At 43.7% G+C, this 23156-nt stretch overlaps 1 protein-coding gene across 1 annotated transcript in view; it reads right to left on the reverse strand.

Moving 5' to 3' along the window:
* CELF4 (CUGBP Elav-like family member 4) overlaps positions 1-23156 on the reverse strand; it is a 694719-nt gene that overhangs the window by 56886 nt on the left and 614677 nt on the right. Inside the window, exon 6 of the mRNA XM_067316241.1 lies at positions 5624-5767. Coding sequence (XP_067172342.1) covers positions 5624-5767 — 144 coding nt within the window. The remainder of the gene's footprint in view (positions 1-5623; positions 5768-23156) is intronic.

Below are 23156 nucleotides of genomic sequence, written 5' to 3' on the forward strand. Positions count from 1 at the left end.
GACAAGGCTGCTGCAGTCAACCTTCCCCAGCCCCCCAAAGAAATACATGTGAAACCAAAGAAGGGGAAGAGGAGAGGGAAGGATTATTTTTGATGGGCTTTTTTTTGAAATAGCATGATCATTACCCTTGGTGGAAGCTTACTCTGAATGATCTGATGACCTTCTCATTTTTTTTCAGTGTTATTTTCTATCTCTGTCTCTGAACAGCCTGACGTTTTGTTTGACTTTTTGTATTCATCCGGTAATAATAATAAAAGTAATAACAGCATCCTACGCTTCCCAACTCTAATGCTCTATACAAACACTTAACTAATTAATCCTCATGGTATCTCTGTGACAGAAATAGATAAGTAACACAATCAATCAGGCAGTAAGAGGACTCATATTTGGTAAAATCATAGAACTGACATATTCACGTCTGTTTTACCTAACTGGCCTTTGGGAAATAAAAACAAACAAGAAAAACCTCAAGCCTTCAAACAAACAGAAGATATTCTGAAAAAATTCAGAAGGGTCCTTTAGAAATTTTTAAAATGTCTTCTTGGAAACTGAAATTTCTACTTTGAAATTTTAATTTAAATTGAATTAAGATTAAAAAAAAAACTAAATAAATGTGCAGCACATGGTTTCATGTGTCTTAGTATTTTTCTGCAACCTGATACACAATGGTTTGGATTTCTAATTTTCTGAAAATTTTGAAAAAAAACAAAACCTAAAAGAAAACCCAACCCAAATCTGTGTGTTCACTGTTTCTGAATCAGAGAGGTGTCAATCAAAAACACACTATTTGCCCTGCTACAAAGTATTGTGGCTTCAAAATAGCTTCCTATTCCAGAAGGAATCAGAAAAACTCATCTGAGTAACTGGTATTATAGCAACTGGTAACAAATATGCTGTCTCATTTTGGTCATTTAAATATAAAAACAATTATACATATTATGTAGTCCCTACAAAAAGTAAATTTTCCCTGCATTCATAGGGCTAGCTGAATTTTTTTAAATATCCTTCCAAAATAATTTCACAGTATGAACTGAATAAATATTGGAAGAAACGATTCTTCCCTTCAGCACTATCTCAGACCATTTAAAAGAAAAATCCTTTCATCTCCACAGGAGCTGGGGCAGGGAGGCGGAGGGGGCAGCTCAGCTTTTATGGTCAACACTGTAGAGTCACTGCAGCTCTGACAACCCAAGGTGACCACTTCTGATGACTACTGAGATCTGTGCAGTACTAGAGGTACCCAGATTATTGCAATTACTGTCTGCAGTTCAGGAGCTGCAGCCATTTGCACTCTTTCAGTGCTAGGGGAGCTGGGATTTACTGAAGGGGAAGGACTTGCTCGAGGCCGGAGAGCAAATGTTACAGTTGCCCATGCTGCCCTGTCCCCATCTGTCTGTTCTTACTCACTAAATCTATGCCTGTCCCCTGCTGCAGAAATGCAATCAGTCCCATGACTGGAATTTGGCCAGGAGACCATGGCTAACACTCCCACCCCATTTTTTATGCAAACTTGATTTATGACTTTGATCTTATTTTAAATAATTTAAAAATTAAATAATTTATACAGTATCTGTCACTTTCCAAGGCTCCTTCCTTTGTTCTTGCTTTGCTCTTTTGCATTTTTCCATCTTCCCAACCCTTTCTGGTCTGCCCACATTTTCTTTTCTGCATTGTGGGGCAGCAGTGACATGAGACAGCTGCTAAGTACTTGCCACTTCCTTAAGAAAAGAAAAGAGCTGAAGGAACTTTTGCCACCACAGCTTTTTTGGGCTAGGATTCTACTACCACCATTCATAGTCTGGTTTGAGTTTTCTTGCTTATGATTTCAGGCTTGTCACTCCATTGCTTATCAGGGTCGAACAAGACACTATGCCACTGAGCATCAGCCTCTTCCTCCACAGGCTGGCTTCAAACCTCTGCCTCAAGTTGCCCTTAACTGAGCCTGTGGAAACAGCTACCGATATCCAGCTGATGTGGATTCACAGCAACCTGACCACAAAACTGGCTGGTGCCCTATACATGTGTGAACTAAAATAAATAATTGCCTCATAAAAGGAAAGGTTAAATGAGTGTGGGAAGTTATTGTTGAAAACAAATAAGCAAACAAATGGAAACAAAAGAGTACAGATGCCTCTGTAATGAGCTCTCTGGAGCCATGGGACTTACCTTGCCTTGGCTTTTATACAAAAGAGGTGAGGAGGGTCTGATGTGACTTTCTATATCACTGAACCAGCACATACGGTCAATGCCAAGTGTTTTCTTGTTTGTTTGCAGATGTACATGAGGAGGGGAGGCAAAAAACAGGCACAGAGGAGAACACACTTTGCTTCCTGATATTTTTGCTTCTGTGGCCAGATGGTTGCTTAATCTGAGGACTAGTTGCTTAGCCTATGCGAGGCCATCACTGCTGTCAAGGTTAAGGTTGGTTAAGCCGAGATAGCGAGCAGCAGTGGTGAGCAAACCGTGGCATGGCCATTTGCTGAGCTGCAGAGGAAGCAACTTACAGGGGAACTGGGACCCAGATCAGTCCTGGTAGCAACACTAACGACTGCCAGTCAAACACTGATGGACTGAGACCCTCCTAGCCTCTCCCTAGAGGTGCTGCTTTCATATGGCTGAAGGGACTTGAGTGGTGAGTCCACGGCTGCCCACTGATATCTTAAACAGCTGCACCATGTGGGTTTCTGATGCACTGGCCACCTTAATGTGTGAAAACCTCTTCGTGGGGAGCTAGTCCGGCCCCACTTATGTGCACATGAGCTGGGACTGCCCCTCTGGGGAGATTCAGCATGCACCCACTGCCTGGGGGGCTGTGGCAGCCTCCTCCATGGGGACAGACCCCTAGAAACTCCTGATTAACTAGCTCTCGTGGGACTGCTTGGGGATTCTTCTATGGAGACATCAGTCAAGTTTGGACTGCAAAGGGAGAGCTGGGAGGATAGCTGGTGAGTACAAACCAGAGAGCCCAGTATTTCATGCTAGTCCTGGCCTCACTACTAAACACTGAGGCAGTTCTTAAATTTGTGTTGCCATCAGGCCTGTGTGTGAAACACCAAGGAGAGACAGCACAAGAGACAACCATGTCCCTAAGGGAGACTGGAAAATAAATAAACCTGGTCATCAACTTCTTTTGTAGGTGGGGAAATGAGGCCAGGGGTTGAATGATTCACCCAAGGTGACACGAGTTGCTGATGGCAGTGGCCTCAGCCGTCACCGCTGTCCTGCTCTTGCATTTTTACTGTTTCACCTTCCCTCCTCCTGACTTGCCTTAGCTCTTAAACTTCAACTGCAAGTTTGGGCTGAATAAAACTGCCCCTCCTATTCCTTCTTTCTCTATCGATCTCTCCATCTCCTGCTGGCATTTACGAGGTGCCAATCACCCTGGTATCTAAGAGCCGGCAGTCCGAGGTGGATTAATCGGGACTGAGGGAACGTCACACAGCCTCGGTGCTCCCCTCCTTTCCTTTTGTGTGAGATGCTGAGATGAAGCAGATAGGGAGAGACACAGATAGCGAGGCTGATTGAGAGACAGGATCTGAGCACGCTCTGGTTGTACAGGCGCCACACGGAAATGTGATCCCATCATTTAGACAGCTCTGAAGTCCTCAGGGTAATTGGTGTCACCAGCTTGTCATATCCAATGGGTCAAGATCTAAAACTTATTCTTTCCCCCTTATTAGCATATTTACCAGAGGGGGGGGAAAAAAAAAGAGGATGGGTCCAATTCTGCTTTCACAGAAATCAATAGGAAAAATATTCAGTGGATTCAAGTGGAGCAGAAGCGGACCCAAGAACTGTTTTTACTTTCTTCAGAGATAAATACTCACTGAAGCATCTACTCTCAAAATGTCCAGTATTATTTGGGGAGAAATTGATGGAAGGAACTTTTGTGGTTAAAAGTAAAAGGACAGAGTTCATCCTCTTTTATACCAGCATAAACCTAGGCTCACTCCTTTATCACGGCAATTAGAAGAATTAATCTAGATTAAAAATAATGTAGCTGAGAGGAGTTTGGGTCCAGAGCGTCAGGACAGCCAACATCTTTACCACCTCTCCACCTGTCTAATAGATGCCTGTAGCATAATACTACAGCTGCATCTTCTGCCTGACAACCTCCGCAGATGTTCCTCTCCAGCTGCCCATGGGTTGTCCTCCTATTTAGTCCCCTGGTACATGGGAGCACAGATGTTGCAGTCCTCTGCCAGGCCACTGGCCTGGGCTCAGTTACATCTCTTTTCCCCTTGCTGACGCCGCAGCTTCCCCGGTCAGGAGGGCAGTAAAACACAACCAAGCTGGGGAGGGGACCGTTTTGTCGTGTGAGGAAGGGAGCAGGGGAACAAGGAAGAGGCAGAGGAGGGCTTCTCTCTCATTGACTGGAAATAAAAATAAATAGGGCAAAATGGAAAGAAAAATGGAATTTGTCTGATGAGGAGGGAAGAAAGAAGGCCCAGAACAGCACCAGGGAGTGTAGCTAGGAGGAGAGGGGCAACTTCTGGAGCTCCTACAGTGCATCCTTGGGACTCCACAAGGCCCATCAAGGGGCTGGCTGGATTGTACCAGTGGTTTACTTATGCAGAAGGCTTTCGGTGAAGGACAGAAATTTCTCAGCCCTAACTTAGAAAAAGAATATGTGGGTGGGATGAAGAATGCCAACACACGAGAAGGAAATAGGGAAGAAGGCAGGGCCTTGCAGACAAAGCGGTAGAGGGGGTATAAGTGTGCTGGAGTATGATTCCTGACTTGGTCCTGTATTACCTAAGGCAAGTCATTCAATCTCTCTCTGATTCAGGCAAGGAGGGGTATTTATATGCTTGGTTATGTACATGCTTCAGGCACCCATTTCAGGGCTATGTCAGGAGCTTAGCTTCCTATACAGTTACAGGTTGACCTGGGGCTCAGGTTTCAGGTTAGGTGTGTAAGGTGCATATCTGGGATAGATGTTGCAACACTGCCTTATTTAGCTGATGTGTTCTCCCAGTGCGCTTAAATCATACAGTTTTGGAGAGCCATGACTGTGTGTATGTATACGTGTGCCCCTCCATTATAATATTATCTAGCATGCTTTAATGAACCTAAAAGTGCTTGTCTCAGTGACTGCTGTTTTATTCTGTGACCACTCCAAAGGCACCCACAATCATGCCTGGGAAAGTACGGGCCTGGCCGAATAGAGCAGGGAGCCATCACCCCCATTCAGCTCAATCTGCATGGCCTGGTCACAAAGAAAGGCCAGAAAGCTGGGCACCTGCACAAGGGCTGGATAGTGCTGACACAGAACAGAACTAGGGTGAACTGAACTCAGGGACTATGTTTTCCAAACCCTCAAAGGCTAGTGGTGTCTGGATTTGACAGCAATGGAAGTGTCCTGCATGCACACACACTCAGTCATGGTTTGGCTACTACTAGAAGAAGTTGTTGCACCTCCGGGACTTCTCTGGGAGATGCCTCAGTTTACACCAGAGAGCTTGGCTCAGTTTGCTCCCACAGTGGAACTAATTTAAAGAAGGAATCACTGGTTCCTCCTCTGCTTTAATCAACTGTTCCTCTGCTCAGGTGTGCTTTTGTGTTGTTCTAGGTGCTTAACCCTGTCCCCATGAACACACAAAGAGCCTGTGTCTATACTTACTGCCTGTGCATAGGCGCCATACGCTCCAAACTGGATGGCCATGGGGTTGAACATGCCCATTTGTCCTGCCATTTGCTGCATGCGTCTCATTGTACGCTCCTTGTCTGTATCTGCAAACTTCACCACCAGGCTTGAAGAGGCTCCCTGTAGAACAGGAAACAAAAGGAGAGACACAAGGGATTAGACATGTTGACTCATGCAATCCACATACCTGACACAGATTTGCTAGTGTAGGATCCAGCTGACACTGCTTTTCCTAGACAACTTCTCAGACTTTTTGATTGCACATTTTCAAGAGGCTGAGAGCATCAGAAAGGAAGGAAGGAAAGGATGCCTCAGGGTGAATGAATGGGGCCAGCAGCCTAGTTCTTAGTTTTCTCCAAAATTCAAACTTCCAGACTGCCATTAATATGTTCTTTGCAAAAGAAGTCACCTCATTCTTTCAACCTATAGAAAACCTTCTGGCCCATTAGCTGTCACCAGAGGACAAAGATCTGAACTCAGTGCACCAACATGTAGAAGCTTTTGCTGGATGTATGTGGAAGGATTCATGAACTGATTTATTTTCATGGAACGTGGTATCTCTGTGCATGCCAGATCCTCTGCATTGGGTCACCCTTTCACACAGCAGGGGAAAGTTATCCTCTCGTGTCTTGTTACCCTCACATCAGTTACCCTCACATCCAGTGCAATCCATCATCTTTGAAAAGTCATGGAGGACAGGAGAGGTGCCTGAGGACTGGAAGAAAGCCAATGTCACCCCAGTCTTCAAAAAGGGCAAGGAGGAGGACCCAGGCAACTACAGCCCAGTCAGCGTCACCTGCATCCCTGGAAAGGTGATGGAGCAGCTCATCCTGGAGGCCATCTCCAAGCATGCGGAGGACAAAAAGGTGATCAGGAGGAGTCAGCATGGCTTCACCAAGGGGAAATCATGCTTAACCAATCTGATAGCCTTCTATGATGGAATGACTGGCTGGGTAGATGAGGGGAGAGCAGTGGATGTTGTCTCCCTTGACTTCAGCAAGGCTTTTGACACTGTCTCCCATAACATCCCCATAGACAAGCTCAGGAAGTGTGGGCTGGATGAGTGGGCAGTGAGGTGGATTGAGAACTGGCTGAATGGCAGAGCTCAGAGGGTTGTGATCAGCGGCGCAGACTCTAGTTGGAGGCCTGTAGCTAGCGGTGTCCCCCAGGGGTCAGGACTGGGTCCAGTCTTGTTCAACTTCTTCATCAAGGACCTGGAGAAAGGCACAGAGTGCACCCTCAGCAAGTTTGCTGATGATACCAAACTGGGAGGAGTGGCCGATACACCAGAGGGCTGTGCTGCCATTCAGAGAGACCTGGACAGGCTGGAGAGCTGGGCGGAGAGGAACCTCATGAAGTTCAACAAAGGCAAGTGCAGGGTCCTGCACCTGGGGAGGAATAACCCCAGTCACCAGTACAGGTTGGGGGTTGACCTGCTGGAAAGCAGCTCTGCGGAGAAGGACCTGGGAGTGCTGGTGGACACCAAGCTAAGCATGAGGCAGCAATGTGCCCTTGTGGCCAAGAAGGCCAATGGTATCCTGGGGTGCATCAGGAAGAGTGTTGCCAGCAGGTCGAGGGAAGTGATTCTCTCCCTCTACTCAGCCCTGGTGAGGCCACATCTGGAGTACTGTGTCCAGTTCTGGGCTCCCCAGTACAAGAGGGATGTGGCGCTACTGGAGCAAGTCCAGCGAAGGGCTACCAAGATGATTAGGGGACTGGAGCATCTCTCTTGTGAGGAAAGACTGAGAAAGCTAGACCTGTAGAGAAGAGAAGGCTGAGAGGAGATCTTATCAATGTGTACAAGTATGTGAAGGGAGGGTGTCGAGAGGATGGGACCAGACTCTTTTCAGTGGTGCCGAGCGACAGGACACGAGGCAACGGGCACAAACTGAAACACAGACAATTCCATCTGAACATGAGGCAAAACTTTTTCACTGTGAGGGTGAGAGAGCACTGGAACAGGTTGCCCAGAGAGGTGGTGGAGTCTCCCTCTCTGGAGATATTCAAAACGCGCCTGGATGCAATCCTGTGCAATGTGCTCTAGGTGACCCTGCTTGAGCAGGGGGGTTGGACTAGATGATCTCCAGAGGTCCCTTCCAACCTCAGCAATTCTGTGATTCTGTGAATAACACTGACCAGACTTGGAAGCAGGATTCAGTATGCTGTGCAGGGCATTTGTTTCATCACCAATTAGCATCTTCACAGTACAGTTAAATCAGGGGATCAAAAGCAGAACCTTTTGGACTTGAGTTTTCTCTCCACAAATAGTAGGAAATAGAGAAGCTACTGCAAAAGAGCCCACATTTGACGCTACAGTTTTTCAGGCAAGTTTTACAATGCTGGGGTTCTATCTCCAGTCAACACTGGTCCAGATCTACAGATGATCATCAGAGCTGGCTGCAGAAGTCCATGAAAAATTAAGAGCTTTTGGGAATGAAAGAAATCTCTTTCCTCCCCAAAATGAGATGAAAGGTCAGAAACCACAATTCTTAACTTTCTGATAGGAGGCAAAGACGGAAAGAAATAGATCTGCTTAGGAAGGCATTGATATTTTTTGGCTGGCTCCAAGGATTTCCTAACTTCATGGGTTGCTTGATTCCCTGCAGCATGGTCTCCCCAGGGGATGAGGGGCACATGAGGAGGGGGGATGAGGCAGCAGCCCTGCCAGCAGGGAGAAAGTTGCCTGGGGAGCTGGGCTGCTGCTGAGTCTGGGGAGAGAGGCAGGTGAGCTGTCAGGAGACTGACAAAGAGTAGCTGAAATCATCGTGTTCCCACGGTACGCTTCCCTTTTGACACGCGGATATTCACTGATGGAAAAACAGTCAGCTGGGAGATTGCCAGCTCAGCCTCTAGTGGTGGCAATAGAGGAACACCAGTTTTGTGCCAGAGGAGCTGGGTTGTTGTGGGGCCCTCGTTTTTCCAGTAGAGGTGGGATTGTTTGGGATTGCACAGGGGGAGTGTAATTAACTTGCTTACACACACACCTATGTACCTGTAACAGGAAAAAAATAGTCTCAGTGAAAGCAGAGATGCTCTGCTACAAGTTTGGAATAATGTGGTAAACCATAACAATACACATACATATATATAAGTCCAAGCTATGCATATTCAATAGCTTCTCCAGTTCCTCAGTTATGAATAAAGAGTTGAGGAATTAACTTGCTAAAAAAACAATCTAAGGCCACCCAATGAGCAATGTTACCCTGGATTAGCAGCATGTTCTGGGAGGAAGTGATTTTCATTGGCAAGGAATCTTTCTTTTTGACCTGTTACTCTCCCTCTAATAAATCTATAACCCACTTGAACAATGTGTTGAAGAACAAGGGTTTGAAACAAATGACTTAGAAAAACAAAGGGAGGGAAAGATGAATGCCTCATTCAAGGGTGGAGAGCAGTCTCCAGAAGTTATTACGAGAGCAAAACAGAAAGCAGGGGGAATAAAAGGGGGGAAAAAATCCAAACAAAATTCTCCTGCATTTCTGCTCAAGGCTAGGCAACTTTTCTTTTTTTTTTAATCACATGATGTAGTTATTGATCCTTCCCCAAATCACACTCTTAATTGCAGCTCATCGACAAATGAATATTTTAATGCATACATTTCCTGCTAATTATCACCTGGACCAGTCCTTAATTAGATTTCAACACTCATTTAATTAACCCTGATCCAAGAGACTGTTTGGTAACCTGGATCTAATGATTTAAACCTATTTGCAGCTATATTGGAGGGAGGCACTTGTCTACAGCAGATTAGGTGGTTCAAAGCTGCTGTTGTAGTCTGCAGAGTAGATGCTGCAGTGTGGTGGGCAGAATGCAGCCTGGAGGACTGTGAAGTTGAACAAGGTGAATTAGCGCTCCTCTCTCCAAGTGGGTTTTGAAGATGTGACCTGCACTGGTTAGCAGGACAGGGAAGTGTAAATAAGCTGATATCTTATTCCTACCCCTTTTCTTTCTATACCTATTTGCTTTGGAAGTCTTGGGGTCAGAGATCTGCCTCAGGAACTGGCTGATGCCTCATGTTTTTGAAAATCAAGCTATTATTGTAAATGGCATCATGAAAACATGGGTAGCCTCCATATGAAGTTCTTGCCCTTGGAGTGTTCTTCCCTCCTGATGTGAGTCGTAGTGACTGCACAGCAGCTGTTTGACCCAATGGAATCTGAGACTGCTTCTTATAAGATGTTTTTCTGGGTTGCCTGTCACAGCAGGACTTTGGGGCTCTTTGAACACCACTTCACATACACAGGGCAGAAAGGCCATTGGCAAATAGAAGCAAGTTAGAGCATGCACAACGAAGAAAGAGAAGAAAAAGGAGTGTGGCTGTGTTTTTTTTTGTTGTTTTTTTTTTTTTTTTTTAAGAGTGCTCTGTGAAGAGATGTATGTGTAAGCAGTTAATAGATGTGTAGCCAGCAGAGGTGCTGCATTGTTCCTGAATATGAAGATTGACCTTGGGGTGGATATTCTCTGGAAATGGTTCCTTGCATCCAGTTCTTTCACATGGCCCGAAGGAAATCAGGCAGCAGAATCTACCAGATCACTCCATTCTGGAGTCTTAGCAGAGGAGCCGAACAATGCTACTTACCTACATTAACCACAAGATTATTGTCTGCTCCAGCGACTTCCACTAATCCACCGGATGACATTAGAAAGACCATGGAATGGGGCAGATTTTCAATGGGATAAAAATCCCTGAGGCCTTCATCTAGACTATTTATTGCTTTCCTCAAGCAGTTAAATCATGGTATAAATCAGCCTTTGTCTGCTGACAAAGGCAATAGGCCTGATCCACTCGGTCATTTATTAGTAATACACAAGCTCCCCCTTGTTCTCTCTGGCTGTCGGACTGGACCTCATAATTCCCCAGCTCCCAAGAGAGTTATAATGGTTAAGTCGTTAATGTTTGAAATGCACTTTGAGATCTGTGTGTAAATTCTGCATTTTACCAAGGGAAAGACCTGTTTATTTCTCTACCTTGCAGATCCACAGTCAAAAGAGACTGTTATGAAACTGAGCATTTCTACTAGGACTTCTGCAATAGGCTACCTGGAATTGTCATTTATCTGCTTTCCCATCATATCAACCTCCTTTTTCAAGTACTTTGATATGTCTTGATGAAAAGAATAACATAAAGGCTAAGTATTATTATGCTTTCCCCATTCTCTCTTGGGCCAGCAGGTCTACTTAATATGACTATCTTGCTTCCCATCCCCTTCCCGTGCGTGGTAATGAATTGCTCCCCTTAGTCAGCAGAGTCAGATGTTCTCTAGGCTGGCGGGGTGAGGAAAAAGATGGAGGAAAAATCACCCTGCACCACACTCACTTTGTAATCCCTAATCAGAGTCCTCAGTGGGAAAAACTAATTTCCCAGCCTGTCTTGACATGTGAAATAAAGTCATTCTTGAAAACAGAGCTTGACAGGTTGCTTGTGAAATTTCATATTCAACTAAAAATAAAATATCCATCCATTGATATTTCATTTAAAGGCAAAGGAAAACAAATCTTTTGCCTGGTTGTCGGGACTGTTTTCCATTAGTTATGGCCTTCTAAATGGAGTGTATACACAAATTGGAGCATAAACTTTAAAGAAGACCAAATAATACTGCACAGCATCAGGGAAACCTGCTACTCCCTAGAACAATATTCATAGGAAAAGTCTTGTGAAATTGTTTCCTTGCAGAATATACGCCTGAATTTTCTTATCCTGTCAGCCCCATAAGTCACTTCTGTCTCAGTAGGTTACCTATCTCTACAAATGCTTAGACATATTTTTCTTGAAGAGCTAGTGAGTTTGGGTCTAATTCACCAAAGTTCTTAAGCTCATGTTTAACTTTAAGCTTAATGAATGTCCCATTGGAGGTAAGCATATATTTAAGTACTTTCTTTCAAGGAGAAATACAGGCAGACTTTTATCTGTTGGTTAGCTGAAATGGCCCAGAACTTTTAACTGGCTCCAAAGCTACTTCTAAAATGCTTGTTAAATTTACAAATGCTTGCTCCAGTGACCAAAGCTCTTGATGTAATATCAAAGGTAGCCCTGCTTTGAATGAGAGGTTTGGCCAAATGATCTTCTGAGATCCCTTGCAACCTGAATTATTCTATTATTTAAAGAGTACAGGAAATCTGAATGTGCAGATTTCCTTAAGGACCTTTCAAAATGTCAGCCCTGCACACCAGCTGAGATGCCTAAATGAATAGGTCCTACTGGACACTTTCCATTTGGGAATCAGACTATCTGTATAAGTGTCACCATGTGAAGAGGGTTGCTCTTGTTTGAAATTGTGGCCTTGGCACCCTCTTTGTGACTGTAAAGCAGAGCCGAGTGGATGCTGATCTTCAGCAAGCCGTGCAGGGCAGTTTTCTACACAAGGATCCTTGATGTTAGGCACTGAAAGCCAAAGGAGGATTTCTTTGTTTTCGGCTCTGTCAGATCAGGGCATTTTATAGGATGCCTCCCAAGTTTGAAAACAGAACCAGATTTTGTTGGAAAAGCCTGTGTATCTTTACTGAGAAGAGGGCTGCTGAATTACCCTGTGGGGGCATGACCCCAACTTGGGATTTTAGACAAGTGAAAAAGAAGCTACTATCCAATTAAAACTGTAGAGCAGAGGGAATTTTAGCTAGGTAGAAATGTAATTACCCATGCTGGAAGATGGCCAGAAGACGAGGACTAACATCCCTCCCCTCTTGCGAAATATGTTGTGTTTTTCTGCACTCAGGGCTTCAATTTCATGTCTCATCTGAAAGATGAGTAGGACGGCAGTCACAAGGAGCGATTTCAACTGCACAGTCCTGAGAGCTGGCTTAGACACACTTGAGACGGGAACGACAGAGACAGAGCTGAGAAAGGAGACATTCATCCAGGGCTGGAGTGACAGACCCTTTGATAACGCTTCTCCCTTGGTAGAGGGGATTCTTCATGCAATGTCTAAGCAGAGAGAGCTGCTGCAGGTACTTCCCTTCACAGGTCTCCAGAGCTGTAATTTATTTGGAGTGGAAGCTTGATTTAGGTTTTACTTGCCCATACACTACTTAGCAGGTGTCTCTCTGAGCTAAAGTTATTGCTTTCTGCAGGGCAACAGAATCATTGACTCCAGGTGACACTGTACCCAATTCTAATTAAAAAGAACTCGATATATAGCCCAGGTATTAGTATCGCCCTCAAATCAAAGCCAGATATCCAAACAACCTAAACTTCAAAGCCGAGTTCCTCTAGCAGGACTGCGTCTTTTAGCTCAGACTATGGGTGATAAAGTCCCCACAGAATCATTCGCTTTCCTTAATGCATTATGAAGTGGTAAGTGTTGTTATTTCAGTAGGTTGAAAGTTCTTTCCCACTGTTTAAAAACATGAAAGAAATAAGTAATATTTTTTTTCCAAGAAAAACTTAAAATCCAGAATTTAAAAGAAAATGTTGTAGGTTTCTCTCTCCCACTAAAAGTAACAGCTTCTGAGGACAACATATATTTATTTCTGGTTTTACTAAAAACACATTTTCCTTGAAAAATACTCTTGCAGCAACAAATGCTGAACGGTTATAATTTTTAAAAATTATTATTGCTGTTGAGAAAGTGTTTGGTAGCTGCAAAGCAGAGCTTGGTGATGGCTAGTATCTGAGTGATCACAGCTCAAAAGGGATAGTACCTCTCCTCTGATCTAAAGAGGCAAGGCTGAAAATAAGAGAAACGAAATAACCCCAGGGCCATAAAGAGAACTGTCTATTGTCACAGCAGGGCAACATCACAGCCAGGTATGGAGCCCCTGATGCTTCAGGACTCTGTTCACATGAAGTCTGCTATTCCTTGGCAGCTGAGGATGAGGACATAAACAGTCTAAGATGACTTGGAAAGAGACTGAAGTTGGGGAAGGGCTGGAAAACTGGGGAGATGATACATTTCAAGTGTGCATGTGGCACAGCCAGAAGAACGCTGCAACATCACTGAGTTGCAAACATGTTGTACACTACTTGGCATCCCAGGTCACTGTTATGCCATATCACTTTGGATTATCACAGTTTAAAGCGTGTTGCCTGACTGAGAGAGTAAGTACTACCAATTTTGCAGCATATTTAAAGTGAAGATGAATCATTAATTCTGAATCATTAATTAAAACTGAATCATTAATTAAAAATGAGAGTCTTCTTACAGGAAGGTATTGTCCCTGTTTAAGGATGGTGACAAAGAAGCATGGAGTGCTGGTGGTCACCAGAAGCTACAAGATGATTAAAGTCAGCATAGCTCTGTTGGTTTGAATGGAACTAGAAGCTGATTTACGCCAAAGAATCTAGCCTCACTGCTTCCACTTCACCGAGACTGAAAAGCATCCTTGCTGCTGGGTGAGATTTGGCAGCCACTATTCCCTGTGAGTACCACACAGACCTTTAGGATGGGAAATGATGCAGGTTCCCCTACCTGATTGTACTTGCTGGGAGTAATTAGAGGCAAAGCCACTCATGTCTGATGGAGTGCTCCACAATTGTGAATTTGTGCGTGCTTTTGTTTTACAATCTCATTTGAATGTTATTGTTTCAATCCAAACACATCTTTGCCCTGTAAAAAATTAATTTCGATCTTTGAATAACTATTTGGGTAATACCTACTGAATCATTTAATACCGGTTGTGTTTTGGAAAAGGGTAGCAGTCTGCCCGTTACTAAGGTACTTCTGCCTTGCTTACAAGAATCTGTTATCATTCTAGATTGTACACCTGAGCAGGGCTGGGAAGGAGTGGACTAAAGCAAGCAGAAAACTCGCTTTAACAAGTAGAAGCATCTAGAGTGATATAATGTTGATCCAGAGCCCACTTAAATCAAAGCAATGGTCCCACTGATTTAAATGAGGTTTGAAGCAAAAGAGAGAAGAAGAAGGGGGGAAGAAAGAAACCCCCCTAAAGCAAGCAGAGTGATAAAGCGCTGACATCTTAATTCCTCCCCCCCCCCCACCCGAGGAGAAGAGCATTGAGGGACTCAATGTTGCCCAAAGAAATTCCCTCCAGAAGGCTGGAAATACCCCTGTGGGGCAGGGAACATTTTACATCTCCAGGACTGGAGGTTTATAGATGGCTCTGATCTCCCAGAAAGGTCAGAGCTTGCGAATTATTTTAGCCTCACTAGGTCCTAATTTCATCCAAATGAGACAGGTGTTGAGCGCAGTGAGCCTCGCAGGGGCTGCTGTCAGTGCTGGGACTTCGACAGCGCTCGGCCACGGCACTGTCTCTCTCCCGCCTTCACTCTCGCTTCCCACTGGCCGCCTCCATGGATGTTGATTTAGTTTCCAACTCCCTTTGGACCCGTAAAGGGACATTATGGCGCCAATTAGCTCCTTTTGTCTACAGCGAGGCTGTGTGGCTCACAAGCAGTTATCACTCTTACCCCATTTGGAGGTAATGAATTCGGTGGCACAAAATGGTTTGGAGGGAAGAAAGAGCAAGAAAGCACAGGGAAGACGGCAAGTGAAGCCTGTCATGTCCCACAGGCCTCTTAGCTGTCCTGCCAGATGCCTGCACGGCTACGGAGATGTGACTAGAGAAGAAAAGCAGCTCTGATGAGTACTCCGGCCCCAAAAGGCCATCTTCAGCGCCGGTATGATTCATACCCCCTGTCAGGCAGCTGGGCTGCTTGGCTTTCTATTCCGGGACCTAGAAACATGTGATTTATTAGTTCATTTATGGAACAAGGGGGAAGGGAGGGAACATGGTCCTATGATTTTATTTTATATTGAAGGAATTAAGGGAAATTATGGTAATACCAGGGCACTGGTAGCCCAGAGGACACAAAAGCAGTTGTCATGGTGGCAGCAGTGGGGTGGAAAAGTCCATGAACCTCAGTCCGTCTCCGGCCAGAAGCCAGTGCCTAGAGGACAAGTGAGCCTGAGCTATCAAGACCCGTTGGATTTTGATGGAAGAAGTGCCTGCAAATTAACGTCCAGGTATTATATGTCTGTTGCTTCTTTCATCCCAAAGGACAATGGGTCACTTTATAAATGGTTTTTAGGTGGCATATTCAGAAAAAAAATCATTCATTACAGAAGGGAGAGCTGGGTATACTGCTGGTGAGTTATGAATGGTTTCTTAATTTTAATTATTTTTTAATAGAAAGAATGGGTGTGTTGCATCTGGCCCTGAGTTAAGCAAGGTAGTCTGTTACACGAACGCATTGCATGGAGTGTGCTTTCTTTACAGAGCTGTACATCAACAGTAAAGAGAAAAAATGTGTCTCAGCCAGCATCTCCACTCTCTTTCATCAGCTCCTCCAACATCAACAGTGTAAAATTAGGCCTCAACTTTCTGTATGCATTTGGGAAGATGGACTCGTGTTGCCAATACCCCACTCTGCCACAGACTTTGTGACTTTTGGCAAGTAACTTTAGGGTAGATTCGGCTGCGAGGCATGGAGGGCACTTAGATGCTGGACTCTCACTGACTTTCACTGAGAATTACCTTTGAAAAGCCCCTCTTTATCTTCCTGCATTCATGTAAAACATAGCTAATGACTTTTCCATTTTCTATTTAACCTGACAGCCTGAGGGGGTCAGTGACTCTCTATCTGTGTGCTAGCTGGCACAAGGGGGTTTTATTAACTGAAGACTCGAGGCCCTGCTGGAATCTAAATGAGAGTAAGTTTTGTTGGTTAATTGATACTCTGAATCACAATCTGTTTAATTGTTATCTATTTGTTTATGGGATTGTCTAAGGTTCTGTTTATGTTACCTGGCTATTTTGAAGACGCTACTGGGAAGTGAGGTAGTAGACTGATGACTTCAAGTTTGGCCTTCTTAATGCCATGCTTTCCAGATTTAACTAAATATTAAGATTTAGATACTCAAGTGTCCACTGGTTATTGCTTCTCCACTGGGACCAGCAACAAGAATTGCTGTGACTTTGGCTACTAACTGGCTAAATATGCTTATTAATGGTGAATGAGACCAGTTCACTCCCAAACACTGTATTCTCTCTTGTTGCTTCCTTTACTTAACTCCTGTGCCCTGTCTCTTAGAGGGGGGTTCAGCTGACCTAATTGCAGCATGGTGGATATTCTAGACAGTTTTTGGTGTCTGTTCTAAACCATCAACTACGTAAGGGGACTGAGTGTCCCTCTGAGGGGGGCAGTCTCTCCCCATCAAGCATAAGAGAAGTGTAGATGACAAGTTAGAGAAGACCCCAAAGTTTTATACTTTGAACTAAACTTTGATGTAATTCTGCCAGGTAAGCCCTGGCCTTAGTTAGTAAGCTACTGAGTGTGGGAACTTTTCTGTAAGAGCTTTATATGGTGCTTAGCACAAACCGATTCCATGTTAGGCCAATGACAACCACTTTTCCAACAATAATAGTTGGTAGAAATCACCAAGGAGTTGTTACTGAGAGGAAATCAACTAGAATTTCTAACAGGGTGAAGCTTCTTCCTGTCGAGGTGACACATGCAAATGTGAAGCTGTGGCTCCACACACCCAGCTCCCAAATTTACTCAAGTGACTAATTTGGTTGACTTCCTGAAGATGTGCCTTGTTGGTAGTGGAATATGCTACGAGTTTTGAACTGGAGTTGAACTCTCCTGTCTTTGCAGAAATGACAGACCCTCCTCCTGAGGGAGGAGGCTGCCATGAGTCCAAAGAGAGAAGGGGAGTGTGCAGCTGGATGCATGTGTGTGTATGTTTGTGTATAAAAAGGAGGAGAGATGAGGAAAGTTTCTCCTATGAAAGAAATGATCCAATTTGAAGCAAGTCCCTCATGGGAAGAGCTGTGACAGAGGCTGCTCTGTTCCTGTTAATTTTCACAGTGCAGCTGTCAGCGGGTCTGTAAATAGTACTCCGCGAAGCCAACACTTCCTATCCACACATCAACCATTCAATTAACAGAAGAACAGAAGAAGGAAATAAAGTGCACCACAGCCTTCTATCATGGCTTTGATGTTTCCCAGCAATTTATGAAAGTGTACACAAATCTAATTACAAGCCCCACTGCTTCCCATTTACATGGAGCTCCTCAAGTTCAGAGCTGTTTATATCAAAATAATTGTTAAAAATACCTCAACTGATCTACGGCATTGTGGCCCCCCACTCACCGAAGCCGCCATGCCGCTCCTCCCAGAAAGTTTCTGCCGACTCAGCACTTTGGTGCCAGCATGCACACATAATAAAAGCTGCTTCCCCACTGCTCTGTAAGTGAGGTGCCTGGGCTACAACTTCATCATGCCCACAAAGGCCTATTTTCTTTCTTTCTTCCACCTGCTCAGAGCTCCTTCTGCCGACTCTCACTGCTTTCCCTTCCATCCCTAATTCACCTAAATATTCCTCTGCTGTGTTGACAGGGGGTGAGAACAGCTGCTCAACCACTTTCCATAATGGGTCTGTGTCTGAAGTCAACTTCACGGTGCTTTGCAAAGTCTTAACTGCACTGCACAGCAATAATAGCAGTCATAAATGTAAGCCAGGGTTGGCTTGCTTGATGGGGGGCCTGAGCATCCAGAGCCAGGAAGATACAAGTTGGTGTCCCATTTGCCATGAGTTTGAAAGGGGGCCGCTGCACATAAGATAATGATAATGACAGTTGCTTCTCAGGGGTGATTTTTGATAATCCTATATTAAGTCATTCTCATTTGGTGAACTAAATAGGTAAAAGATTCCTCTAGTGTAATGAACAACAAAAATCTCTTACAGCATGAAAGAGTAGCTTGCACATTGTATACAGGCAAGAAAAGAATCTCTTTGTTTAACCATCAATCATGTTTAGTTGGGAATTTCAGTGCTGTGACTGGACTTCAAAGGAACACAGTGGATAGAGGGTGAGACTCAACATTTTTTGTGGTGTTGTGTCATTCATATTTTGTTCGATAACAACAATTAGGTAAATACACTTGTTAAAGAGAACAAACTGGTCTGAGAAAAAGCTTTGTGATAGCTTCCTGATATACATATATATATATCCTGAGCAGTGATATGAAGTTGTTGTTGTCATTTGGGTTGATAAGAGCTGCACAGAAAATGTGATATTTCCTGTTGAATTTGCTTAAATGGACGCCCCCAAGATAACAAAGTTTTGGGTTGTAGTACCTTTTTTTTTTGGAAGTTCAGCTAAGTTTCATTTTTCTCTGAACAGCAGACATCTGTTCGGTACTTGTATCCAAATCTCACATTTTCCTTTCTTTTCACAAAACCAGAGATTCCATCAGAAAAGAAATTTTAAAGGAAAAATTTCAGCCAGGCATAGATAGACTTGGGATGTTATTGCATTGATGCAGAAGAAATGCTGTAGTTTGATCAAAATGATGTAGAGACTTCTAGAACAACACAAAAAAATTACTTGGCCTAGGTAAGGGTTAGATTACAGGATTCTAGAGGTCTTAATGGCCTCAATGTTCATTAATAAAGAGAGATATGGAATGAACATAGCGCTAACAATTGGTGTAGGGCACGTTCAAAGTACAGCTACTAGGTGAGGGGTGTCAGAGGTTTCAGATGCTGGCACACATAGCTTCGAATCCTGAATAGTTTTGTTTGGGCAGCAGAAACCCAGAATGGGGTGCAGCTCCCTTTGTGTTAGATGAAAAGTCAGGTCAACTCCAAGCTGTTTGCCTCTGTTCCTTCTACAGTCAGTGAGGGAGGCAGATGCCCCTGAGGGTGACCAGGCAATCTTAAAGTAAATGTTCAAAGTACATGGGGTGAATCACCATCTGAAGAGAGGCCAAATGAATAGCTTAAATATCTGACTTTCAGATGGCTAATGTCAGCTGGAACTTACCCCAGATCTTTAGCTTGGACAAGAGTGTTGTGGCAGTTGCATGTGCAGCAGAGAGACCTCAAGGTGGCAAGGATGTATCACCGGGGAGCAAAGGCAATTGTAGATTCTCAGGCAGGAAGCAAATGTTTTTTGCTTTTGTTTTGTTTTTAAGCAGAAAGGGCCCTCTGTCTTTCTAAGTTGTACTTCTGGTAACTAAACAATATTTTGAATCTCACGAACCATAGGAATACAATACCTAGAATTAGCTAAAAAGCACACTTCTATTTGGGTCTTGCAATGACAGGTTTCAAAATCTATTTCTGGAAAACAAAATGCCTCCAGAGGTATCTATTTCTCTCTCTTGATTATAATAAAGAAACTTAGATGACAAGCATTTAGATGACAAGTGCAGACATAGTTCCTAAACTTTGAGACATCTCAAGTTAAGTGAGGCAAGTCCCACCTCAGGTGTTCAGTCTATTGCAGTTATTGAGATTTCCATTACAATTAATGAAAGGGACAGGCATGCCCAGAAGGTGATTCATCCCTTCCTAACATAGATATATAAGGGGAAGAATGCATAGATTTATAGAAGTGTCTCTCTTTCTCCTTTGTCTGTGGAAGAATCCTAAAGATGTTTACGATGGATTACAGACCTTTAGACCATTAAATCAAATGAATCAAACACTGTTTCTCACCTTATTTCCCTATACGCAAAATGGATGTGATAGTACCATTTTACTCCTTCCAGGAATTAATTCATAAGAAGAAATTCTGAGGTGCCCTGGTGAGTGAGATAGTCAAAGGGATGCAACAGTAGCATAGTTTTGACCCTGTGTTCTGTCTGGGTAGGATTAAGGCTGCTGTCATTTAGGTATGAAGTGATGAGAGCGTGGAGGAGACTTTATTCTGTGTGGGTGGATGGACAAGGCCATATCTTAGATGTGTTGTTCAGAAAGACTTTTCAAATTTGGCTGTCACCTGGATGTGAAGACATGGAGAGAAAGAGAAAACTGAGTTGAAGATGATGCCTAGGTAGGAACATGATTGACAGGTAGGATGATAACGTTGTCCACAGTGATTGAGAATGGAGGCGGAGGAGAGGGGAGACAGTGTTTGGGAGGAAAAGTCTAAGAGCTCTGTTTTATACATATTGAGCTTGATCTGACAGCTAGACATCCACTAGGAGATGTTGGGAAAACAGGCCAAGATTTTAGTTTGGACAGGAGTCAGTCCTGGAGAAGTTAGATCTGCAAGTTGTCACTAAAGAAATAGTAGCTGAACATGTGTTGGTGGATAAGACTGCTAGGGACAAGGCTTGCAGGGAGAAGGGAAAGAACCAAGCAAAGAGACCCACTTATGCCTCCATATGGGTGGAGAAGAGACAGGAGAGGACAGAGTCAACAAAGCTGAGGGTAAAGGGCCTATAATTGTTATAAATATACTATAAATACAAGCAAGAGTATGTGAAAATGTTGACACCCCCCCATAGAGGAGACATGAAGGTCATGTAAAGTGCTATCCAAGAGCTGATTGATAGGTAATGATTTAAAAGGACCAAAAAAGGCACTCTTGGTAGCTCAGTGCAGAAGAAACTTTGGGCCTGCTTACAAGTAAAGTATTTTGGGAAAGTTATTACTCAAAATAATTGCTTTGTGTGAAAATTTAGAACTTTCAGACCTGCTTGGTCTGCAGTGGAGGTGGGCCCCTAGGAGACACAAGAGCCTCACATGGAGAAGTGGGTTTGTGACGGATAACAGTCAGGCACCTGTCCAAGGAAAGGTTAAAAAAAAGAAATAAATAAAAAAGAAACTTTCATAAAAGAAAGTTGCCTTTTGAAACTATTAGGCAACATATGTTGTGTGAACAGGAAGTCACAGTAGAGCAATAATCCTGACAGCTGTGGAGAAACAGGAGTCTGCCGCAGGAATGAACGGCTCGAGACCTGACAAGAATGATGATGGATGCCCCGTTGGTAGTACACGAGGACAAGGCAAGAGACGTTTAAATTGGCTGAACCACAGGAACAACTTTGAGCTGGCATCGCAGCCGGACAAATGAGGCCAGTCCTAATGGTGAGAGAAATGGGAGGGGGTCTGAAAGAAGATGGCAGCAATGCACCCCTCCTTTCCAAGGACGAGGGCTACATCTCTGTCTCACCACGAGGTGGCTGCATTTCTCTGTGAACATCCAAACCCTGAAAGAAGCTGAGCACCCTGAAGCTCCATAAAAGAGAATGGGAAAAGAGATCATTTGCAGGATTTGGCCCATCTCTTTCAAAGCGTCTAAAGCATTTTGAGGCCCTGTGGGAGGAAAGCAATGTGTGCACATTGTCTTGATCAAGTGATAGTCGCTCGACAGGTCCTAACTTGTTAGCTGAGCCATGGTAACTGCCTGTGTGCCTGCTGTTAGCTCATGGGAGATACGAGGCAATGCAACATAACTAAACTCATAATGAAGAGGATTAAACTAAAAAATTTTCTCCTTGCATTTTCTGTGAACTAAGAGTATGCGCATGGACAGTTACTGAGGTTTGGCTGATTCATGGAAACTTGCCAAACCATGGAAACTTGATTGTGAGTTTGAGATATATGCATAATAAAGGTCAAATTGTGATGCTTTTTCAGATGCCCAGATTTGATTATTCAAGAACCCTTCTATAAAAGGTATTTGAATCACATAAGTCAACAGGAAAAATGGCTCCATAAGAAACTGACTGATGAAATGGACAAATTCTGCATTGACTTGCACTTCCTGAGGTCAGTTGACTTCAGCAGGATGGAACAGAAATTTGCTCTAAGTAGTCAAGAGATAGGTATTTTTTCTTCTGAAGAGTGCTGAAAAGAGGAAGGAAAACGGCTGGAGAAGGGTAAGGATACTGTGTGCATATTAGAACTAGATGAAATCTTTAACACCCCTTGAGTTTTGTTTTTCTCCCCGTTCTTTCTTTCATCTCTGTCATTACCTGAATTTGTATGTTTTTTTGGGACAGGCACTGACTTTTTATTACACCTCTTTGTAGTACCATACCCTGTGGAACCACAATTGCTCGTGTCAGCTTATAGGCACTATCATTTTGGGTCAAAGATTCAAAGTCATTAAAAGTACCTCTTTGGACATCTTGCCTGAGACAGGTCATAGTATTTCACTATGGGATGTCAGTATCAAGCCCAATATCTGGTTGAATATTTTAGGAAGAGATTCCCAGTCTTAACTGTAATACTTCAAAAAATTGAGAACCCCTCCTTAAGGAGGTTGTTTTCAATACTCGCTGTTACATGCTTTTTTTTTTTTTTTTGGTCTAGGTTCAGAAAAATGAGATCTTGCTAATTTGCTACTATCAGAAACCTTTCCCCCCCTGTAAAGCCCTTTCCTCTTTCCTCCTTGCAAAGATGTAGAAACAATCTGCCAGTCACGTGTTAAACTTCTTTGGATAAATTCATAAATTGAGAATTGAGACTTTCACTGAAAAGGAGATTTTGCAATCTTAAATATTTTTTATTGAGCTTTCCTGTGTATTTTCCAAGTTGTCAGTGTGTTTCTTAACCTTTCACAGAATCACAGAATAGTTGAGGATGGAGGGGACCTCTGGAGATCATCTAAGTCCAACCCCCCTGCTCAAGCAGGGTCACCTAGAGCACAGGATCGTGTCCAGGCAGGTTTTGAATATATCCAGAGAAGGAGACTCCACAGCCTCTCTGGGCAACCTGTTCCAGTGCTCTGTCACCCTCACCCTTTCATTATTTACACTGTGAATAATTAGTAATAAAAATAATATACTATTGATAATAAACTAAAACAA

The sequence above is a fragment of the Apteryx mantelli genome, chromosome Z, assembly GCF_036417845.1.
Source record: "Apteryx mantelli isolate bAptMan1 chromosome Z, bAptMan1.hap1, whole genome shotgun sequence".
Lineage (NCBI taxonomy): Eukaryota > Metazoa > Chordata > Aves > Apterygiformes > Apterygidae > Apteryx > Apteryx mantelli.